Consider the following 9,158-nt stretch of genomic DNA (forward strand, 5'->3'; position numbering starts at 1 on the left):
CTAGAAGCCGGTGGGTCGTATCAGCATGCGGGTGCCCTTCAGCGAGTAGCTGGGCCCCTGGAAATGGTGCCAGCGGATGCCATTGAGCTTGCGGATGTTGTGCCGGGCCGGGTAGTAGATGCCGTTCAGGTTGGAGAGGCCACAGGCGTCGAACCACCAGCCTGCGAGGAGAGAGCGGGGTGGGAGGGTGGCATGCCGGCCGGGCACCCATGGGTGCTGCGTGGGTGCCCCCCACCCAGCTCGCTCACCTCCCGACAGCATCTGGGCGCACTTGCAGAGGCAGTTGTCGTTGTCGGCGTCGCGGGTGCTGAAGCGGGTGCCCTGCAGCGCCATGCCGCTCTGCTGCCCGGCTGTGCCGCTGTAGTCCTGCAGCGAGAGCCTGCCGCCCGGGCCAGCACGGCGTGGCCACGGCCACCATCAGCGCCGGCCGGCTGCTGTGCGGCGGGGTTCTCAAAGCCCCTCAGCCCTGCTCGGGGCAGGGACACGAAGGCCGTGGGATGCCACGAGCTGAGCAAGGACGGGCACCGAGGGATGCAGGCAGAGATCCTGCGGCTGCAGCTTGGCCTGGGTCTGCCGGCTTGGAGGGCCTGTCCTGGGGGTCCCCGAGGGTGGAGGTCATGCTGTGCTGGGGCAGAGGGGACCCCCCGGAGCCTCCTCTGGTCCTTTTTACCAGGGGTTGGCTCGGTGCATGCATGGGATGCATGGTGCAGGGGATCTCCGGGGTCCGGTCCCATCTCCAGCCCAGCACCAAAGCACCCAGCTGCCTGCCACCCCTCCTGCCCGTGGCCAGGCTGATGCTCCTGGGAGCACACGCCGCGCTCGCCAGCCTGGCAGCAGGAGCGCAGCCCCCTCCCCAGACACGGGTGTCGCAGCCTGAGGATGCCCGGCACCCCCAGCAATGCCCAGAGCCCACATTTGCCCAAGCATCGAGCCATGGTGCGAGCGCCCCGGCTGCCAGCTGGGATGGGAAATCCCGCTGCCTTGATGCAATTTCATGCATTAAAATCTACTTTTCCATGGAGAGAAGGAGTGGGTGGCACAGCAACATCCCGCAGCACCTGGGGAGTTCTGCCCAGCCATAATCCCGCCAGGGAAACCCCAGCGCAGCCCCGTGTGCTCCTGCACCCCCCAGGGCCATGCACCTCCCCGGGGCACTGCAGCCAGCCCTTGCCTGTGGCCACCGCTGCCCGTGGGGCTCGGGGACACCTGGAGATGGGGAGGGCACCCCCCCCAGTGCCTCTCTCCTACCTGTAAAGCTGCCGCTCGCTCCCCAGCTGGAATTTCCCGTAGTGGGCATAGACCTGGCCGCCCTCCCAGTCGCGCAGCTCGATGCGCAGGGCGTAGGGCGCTTGGCTCGTCAGGAGGTGCACGGCCTCGTTCCCCAGCCAGTACTCACCCGCCGCGTCCCCAAAGCCCTGGGAAAACCGCGGGACGGGTGAGTGTGGGGTGCCGGGGGTGCCCCTGGGGTGCCCCCTCCCCAGGTGGGTGCAGACCTGCTTGTACTCCCTCCAGCTCCTCTGGAAGCTGAGGCTGCCGTTGGCGCGGAGCTGGATGACGGTCCAGCCCCCCCGGTCTGTCTCCATGTCGCAGAACGCCTGCAGCGGAGAGAGCCGGGATGGGCTGCAGAGCTGGGCGAGGAGCGCTGGCTCGGGGTGGGCAGCTGGGTGTGTGTGTCCCCCCCCCAGCTTGGGCAGCTCAGCAGGGGTGCTGCATGGGTGCTAGAGCTCGCCGAGGGGCTGGCAAGCATGCGCCGTGCCTGGCTGCGGGGGGTCTCTCCTCCCTCTGTGGCCGTGGGCAGGGGCCGGGGCATGGTGCTCAGGGGTGGGCGGTGGGGGTGCCTTTAAAATCAATTTTATCCCACCCGCCTTCACCCCCTCTGCAGCCCCCAAGGCCAGACAGGGTGGGGGGCACTGCCCTGGCAGGAGGGGTTGGGATGTGCCCATCCGCAGGGCTACCCACTGTGGTACGGGGCTAGTGTGTGCTGGGTGGCACTGGGGTCAGCAGCACCCCAGGGTGCTGCGGTGGGAGCCCTCTCCAGGCAGCGCTCACCTTTTTGGGCTCGCTGAGGTTGGCAATGTGGAGGGTGTAGACCCCGCTGGCATGGATGCCCGCCCGGCGCACCTCGGCGCAGTCCTGGAAGAGCTGCTCCTGCCCGGGCAGCGGGGCTGCGGCAGAGGGGACGGTGAGATGGCAGAAACCCCGCTGGTGCCGCAGCCCCGCCTGGTTTTGTCGCTCTTCCCCGCTCCCTTTGGATGCTTTTGTGCCCATGGATTATTTTTCTTTCTTCCACATCATCTCCCTGCAGCTGGGCGAGGCGGCGGCTGCGAGGCACCGGGGCTGCCGCCAGCCTAAGCCTGAGGATTTGCCGGGGCTGGGGACAGAGTTGGGACACGGACCCTCCCCGGGGGGCTCGGAGCTGCTCCTCGGATGCAATCCAGGGCTCGTTTGTGACCCACGCCTGAGCTGAGCACAGGGACCCCCCACCTTCATGGTTGGGGACGAGGAGCTCTCCTGCTGCCTGCACCCTGCCTGCGCCCCGGCTCACCTCTGCCCTGGGCGACGAGGCGCACCAGGCTCTGCACCGACTCGAGGAGCTGGAGCTGCTGGCGCTGGAGCAGGCTGGTGTTGGCGCTGGTGGCCAGCAGCGACTTCTCCAGCTCCTCGATGGTGCCGCTTTGCCGGCTCACCAGGCGCTGCAGCTTCTCCTTCTCCGAGCGGGCTCCGGCCAGCTCTGCCTGGTGCTTCGTCTCCATCTCCAGCACCCGCACCTCCAGGATGCTGAAAGGGGGAGGCAGCGGTGACGGGGGGGCTGCGCCTGTGCTGGGCAGGGAGCGGGTGGCAGAGCAGACCCAGCCCCCAGCTGCGGTGCCCCAGCACATCTGCAGGCACCCAAAGCTGTCCCCGTCCCCTGCCGCACCTCTGGGATGCGCTTAGCCAAGGGGAATCAAAGCCCAAGGGGCTGTGCCGGGGCTGTGCAATCCCCCAGGGACCCCAACCAGCCCCTGGAGGGGTTCAAGCCCCCCCCAAAGTGCAGCTGCACTCCCCTCGGGGTCCAGGGGCTGGGGGGGTCCCCGGGTCGCCCCAGGCCCTACTTGTTCCTGTTCTGCAGCTTGTGGATCTCGTTCGTCTGCAGCAGCAGCTGCTTCTCCAGCTTGGTGGTGGACAGAGAGTTCTCCTGCAGCTGCATCTCGATGCGCGACGTCTGGTTCAGCACCTGCCCCGGGAGCGGAGGGGAGCGTTGGCGTGAGCAGCCAGGGCCACGCCACGTCCTCGGTGTCACCGGGCTTGCGGCTCCCCGGCACGCAACGCTCGTACCTCTGCACACAGGTGCATTAAACCATGCATCACCTCGGAGAATCGCCCCGCTTTTAGCAACAGAGAGATCACGTCGCCCACCACAGTCCCGGTGGTGACGGGGACATGGGGACACGCGTGCTGTGCGCCCCGGCCACCCCCTACCTGGGCCTCCACGTCGGTGAGCTTGCGGCTCTGCTCAGCGCTCTGGTTGAGGAGGGTGCTGCCGATCTCCAGCATGGTGGCTGTCTGGTTCTGCACCGCCGTCTGCCGCAGCTGCGCCATCTCCGGCTTCATGCTCGTCTGGATGTAGCTCTCCAGCTGCAGAGGGGAGCGGAGACGCGGCAGGTCATTCGGCGAGCTCGCCGGGTCCTGCCGCGGTGCGCCGGCTGAGCATGGCGGCACTCGGCACAGCCCCCCGGGCACAGCCCTGGGAGCGTTTTGGCATGGCACGACCCATCTCGGGGCCCTTTGAAGCTTATCGGGAGGACAGAGCAAGCTGTCCGCAGGCTGCACCGCCGCAGGCAAGCCCCTTCGGGCACCGGCTGCCAACGTTCCCGGGCTGCGGTGCCAGCCGGTTGCATCTCGCCGGGGACCTGGCACAGGCTTGCGTGCACCCAAGTCTGCCGGCAAGCTGCGGCTGCTGCCCGGCCGGAGTAGCCTGTGCCGAGCAGCCGGGCAGGGAGTAGCATCAACATCGGCATCAGCTGCCAGCCCCCAGCCATCGGTTTTCCCAGGGTTGGGGACATGGACACGGGGGCCACCGTCGGCCGGGGAAGGTGGGTGTCCGGCGTCCCCGCTGCTGCCCCGCCACGGGGAAGCGCTCAGGGCTGGGAAGAAGCCAGCTGCGGACACAACTGAGATGTCGCTTCCGCTTTCCCAGCCCGCGGGGAAGCCGCCTTTCCCAAAGGCTTTTCTATTTCTGGCGGCCCAGCCATGAGGTTCCCATTCGGCCCCTCCCCGGGGCGATGGCCTCGGCGGGGGCACGGTCCCTCGGCAGGGGCCGCGGGGAGCGGAACAGGCCATGCTGCCGCCCACGCTGGGAAAGCATCCCCGCACCGGGCAGCCCCGGAGAGCGAGAGGGGACGGGAGCTGCCCGGCTCCCTGCACCCCACAGATCCCGCTGTCCCCCTCGCTGCCCGGGGTCCTGCTCCCTGCCCGACCTCCCAGCCGGTGCAGGCAGAACCCCACATCCCCGTGCATCTCGTGATCGGGATCCATCTCGTGGTCGATCTCGGCACCGGCCGGGGTGGGATGCTGCTCTCCCGGCTGGCATGGCGGGCAGGCAGCGGTGCCGGGATGCATGGCACGGGAGCAGGGCCAGCAGCGGGCCAGGGCACAGGGCTCTGCTCTGCACTTGTTTGCGCATGACGAAATCTCGCTGGCAGCGGCAGGGCCCCGGTCCTTCCTCCCTAGACCCCGGCAGCAGCAAAACCGTCACCCCACCGCGAGCACCTATGGCGGGCAGGAGCGTCCCGGGGCTGAGCATCCCGGCCGGCATTGCTTGCAGCCCGCTTCCCTGGGGATTTTCCCTTGCGGGAACGTGCTTGTGGGGAGGAAGCAGGGAAAGGTCGGAGAGCCGCGTCTGGAAAACATTTCCCCGAGCTGAGTGATTGCTGGAGAGTTTCCCTTTAACCACGTCGTTAATCTTGTTGCTTCACAGGGCTCAGGGAGGCCTTTTCTCCCTCTCAATCTTGCTTTTTTTTTTTTTTTTTTAAATAAACATATCTCTGAGCCCGAGGGCAGTACATACCCGTGGAAAGGTCAGGCTGGCACGGGGAGGGCCGAGCACAGCCGGAGAAGCAGCCCCGGCTCCCGGGCCCCCAGCCCCGGCAGCTCCCTGGGTGCAGCTGGGGCTGGAGGGGGGCACAGGGGACCCGAGTGGGACAGGCTCTGTGCAGAGGGCAGGGAAACCAGGATCCTCCCCGCTTCGCCCCATGGGTGCTGAAGTGAGCCGGGCTCGCCTGGGCTTGCACCCCTCGTTCCTCACCAAGAAGGGCAGAGCAGCCGGGGGGATGATCGTGGTGCTGCAGGTCACCCCAAAACGCTGCCCTGGAGCAGGAGGAAACCCCAGCCACCCCACTGTCCCCGGGCTGGGGACCCGTTGCGCATGGCTGGATTGTCCCGTGCCACCTTCTTGCAGCCACATCCCTCCCCGTCCCCATCCCCGTCCTGCCCCGGCATCTCTAAGCACCCCACAAGCACCAAACCAGGGGGGTCCCAGGGCCAGAGGTGGGGGGGAAGCCCCCTGCACCCACGCCAGGGTGAGCAGCACCGGCCCCCGTGCCACGGGTGCCCCAGAACTGCCAACCTGCCGCTGCCCCGCTGGGGACCCCAACCCGCCCCGAGCCTCCCCCCAAGACCCGGTGGCTCCATCAAATGTTTGTGTTTGAAGGAAAACGAATTCCTCCTGAGATGGGAACGGCCGACGGGCCGGCGAGCAGCAGCCACGTGTCGCTGCGCACCGGGTCCTCGCCACGTCCCTGTCCCTCCCGGCCACCGCGGGGGCTGCACATGGGGACCAGCACCCCAGCGCTGCGGATGGGGTCCCTTGGGGAAGCTGGGTGCTGGGGGTAGCCAAGGGGGCCCAGGGAGCCCTGCCGGGTGCCGGGAGCTGGGGCGCCTGCTGGCAGAGCTCCCCGGGCCGGGGCAGAGCAGACGGGCAAGCAATGTTGTTTACAATCCGTCCCTGAACCCGATGCCTCCTTTGAGCCCCGGTTTGTTTGTTCAGGCCTGGAGTCCGACCAAAACAAGCGTCCCTGGGCAGCTCCGGTTAAATTAGGAAAGCCAAGGAACACAACAAAAAAAAAAAAAAAAGCGCTAAAATCTGCCTTTGCTGGAGGGGCCGTGCTGCAGGGACAGGATGGGATGGGATGGGATGGGATGGGATGGGATGGGATGGGATGGGATGGGATAGGATGGGGTGGGATGGGATGGGATGGGATGAGATGGGATGGGATGGTACCGGATGGGGTGGGATGGGATGGGATGGTAGGGTACCAGATGGGGTGGGATGGGATGGGATGGGATGGGATGGGATGGGATGGGATGGGATGGGATGGTACCGGATGGGGTAGGATGGTACCGGATGGGGTGGGATGGGATGGGATGGTAGGATACCAGATGGGATGGGATGGTATGGTACCGGATGGGGTGGGATGGGATGGGATGGGATGGGATGGTAGGGTACCGGATGGGGTGGGATGGGATGGGATGGGATGGGATGGGATGGGATGGGATGGGATGGGATGGTAGGGCATCGGATGGGGTGGGATGGGATGGTAGCGGATGGGGTGGGATGGGACAGGATGGGGTGCTGGCTGCCCAGTGCCTCACTGCCTCCTGCTCCTTAGGGCTGCGGTGTGGGGCATCGCTGCCCACAGCTGCCCAGATGTGCAGCTCCACTTTGTCCACAGCTGCCTGCTCCGGGGCAGGGCCATGTGTGCCTGCGGTGGGACCCCCAGTCCCCCGCCTTGCTCAGCCATGCCCAAAGGCTGCCCTTGCCCCTAGAGAAGCTCAGAGCTGGCCCGGGCACCCAGGGCACAGGCACCCCAGGGTGCAGGCACCCCAGGGCTGTGCATGCACCGCAGACCCAGCAGCTCCCGCAGCGCTGGACGTTCTCTGCCACCAGCCAGGTGGTGGCTGGCTCTGCCGGTCCCTCCGCGACACCCCGGCCTGGCTTTCAGTGGAGCCATGGCTCAGCGTGTTCCCAGCTTTTGAGGAATTTGTCATCTAGGATGGCTGAGGGGACAGGGACAGCCCTGCGCATCCCTGCCCTTGCCTGTTGCTGCCCCGCCATCCCCACAGCCAGCAGCCGGGAGAGGGTCCCCAAGCAGCGTGGCCGGTGCAGGCCACCCCCAGGACCCCCCATTTGGTGTGTTTGACCCCCGCCCCGAGGGCTGCGGGTGCTCCGCACGCACTGTCCCGCAGCACCGCTAGCCCTGCTCATCTGGGTGGATCTTCCAGCAAACTGGGGTGCAGAGTCACGCAGGTCTCTTTGCAGGACATGGCGAGGGCGTGGTGCTGGCGATGCCACTTGGCTCGAGGGCTGGTGGCAGCTGGGGACAAGCTGTTCGCCCTCTTATCAGCACCGGCATCTATGTCCCAGTGCCGCTGCCTCGCTGAGGCGTGGGGTTTACAGCACCCCGGGGAGGTGTCTCCCGGGACGAGCCAGCCGGGAGCTATTCCTGGCTCTGATGCAGGCGGCCGCGCTTGGCAGACGGGGCTCCAGTGGTGCCCGCGAGCCCTCGGGAAGGAAACGCCACTTCCTGCCGCGGGTGGTGGGGACGGGGCGAGCCGGGGTGGGGGGCACACCCCTGGGCATGCAGCCCCTCTAGTGCAGCACCCCACTACCCCCCACCCTGCACCCACCCACGCGCCGCGGGGCTGCGTGGGAGCCACGGCTCCCACTCAAAGTCTCACCAAACGCCAGGAGCTTTTGCAAAGCCCCTGAGTTGGAAAACGGTGAAGGTGGAGAGGTTTTGGTGGCCTCTGCCCTTACATCCTTCGCTCCACCACCTGCTAAAACCCTTCCCAAGAGCTTTCCAGCAGGGCCGCATCCTGACCGAGAACAGGGAGCACGGAGCCCCAAGGGATGCCCGGGACAGCCAGCCCCGCTGGGACCACGAGGAGCCATGGCAGGGATCGCAGTGGGATACAGCTGCGGCAGCACGCACCGGTGAGCTGCAGCACCCACGGGCTGCAGCACCCGCAGCACCCATCCCCTCCAAGGAGACGGTGCCTGGTGCAGATGGGGCAGGACCAGCCCCAAATTGCAAACCTGCAGCGGAGACACTGAGCTGGCCGCAGCGCTGCCGCTCGGGTGGGCACGAAACCCCCGTGCACCCGGCTCTGCCTCCGGCAGCCTGGAGCAGGCAGAGAGCCGGAGCGGGCAGCCGGTACGGGGATGCTGCGCGCTTGGGTGCTGGAGGCAGACCCCCGCCCGTGCCACCCCGCCACCCAACCCCCCCCGCCGCCCCGCACCCTACCTTCAGCAGCCACTGGGTGCTGTTCTCCAGGATCCTCTCGAGGTGCCGCAGGCGCTGGGCGGCCCCGTGGCCGGCGTGCGCGGTGCCAGCCGGCGAGTCCCGCTGCAGCAGCGCGTTGGCGGGGCCGGGGGCGGCGGGGCAAGGCGGCGGGTCGGCCTCGGGCAGCACGAAGGTGTAGCTGCAGTGGCCGTGCTGCACACGGTGGTAACGCCGGCGGCCGCCCCCCTCCAGCGCCCGGCGCTGGGCTCCGGCTGCGCACAGTGCCGTCGTGGCACAGGTCAGGGCCACCAGGCCAAGGCTGAGCACCCGCATGGCGCAGGGGTCCCCACGGCGCTGGGAGGGGGGCCAAAGTGGGGTGCCACGGCTGGGGATGTGCCGGCACTTCCCGGGCCACCGCGACGCCGCTTTTTACCGGGACGGGTCAGTGGGTGCTCACCGCCAAGGCGAAACGCTGCGATTTTGGCATTTCCTCCCTCTGAGCCGGCTCCGGCCGCCCCGGCCTTTTATCGCCAGGCAGCCGCAGCGCTCGCAGGGGGAGAGGGGAAAAAAAAAAAAAAAAAAAAAGAAAAACAAAGGAAAAAATCTGTTTAAAAACAATACTTCTATCTTTTTTCTCTCCTCCTAGCCCACTGCGGGCAGATCAAGTTTCACACGTGATCTATAAATGTCTCGCACACACTCGCACACGCAGCCCCCGTCCCTCCCCCGGCTCCACGCACCCCCCGGCCCCCCGGCCGTTCTCTGCGCAGCTCATTGCACCTCAGCAGCGCCGTGGCAGCACCGCCAGCACCGAGCCCTCCCACCCTCCGGCCCCGGCACCCAGCGAGTCCCCCCCGACTCAGCACCCGCTGGGACCCACCGCCCCCAGGACAGCCC

General features: G+C 67.4%; 1 protein-coding gene across 1 annotated transcript; it reads right to left on the reverse strand.

The window, feature by feature from the left end:
• On the reverse strand, positions 1 to 8,594 carry ANGPT4 (angiopoietin 4). The gene is made up of 9 exons (XM_075721080.1): positions 8,283 to 8,594; positions 3,460 to 3,615; positions 3,093 to 3,214; positions 2,546 to 2,778; positions 2,050 to 2,165; positions 1,494 to 1,595; positions 1,249 to 1,415; positions 249 to 379; positions 1 to 161 (listed from the first exon to the last, which is right to left on the reverse strand). Exons 1-9 carry the CDS (start codon positions 8,592 to 8,594, stop codon positions 1 to 3), a joined length of 1,500 nt encoding a protein of 499 aa, XP_075577195.1.
• Positions 8,595 to 9,158: the final 564 nt, after the last annotated feature.

The sequence above is a fragment of the Pelecanus crispus genome, chromosome 14 (assembly GCF_030463565.1).
Source record: "Pelecanus crispus isolate bPelCri1 chromosome 14, bPelCri1.pri, whole genome shotgun sequence".
Classification (NCBI taxonomy): Eukaryota; Metazoa; Chordata; class Aves; order Pelecaniformes; family Pelecanidae; genus Pelecanus; species Pelecanus crispus.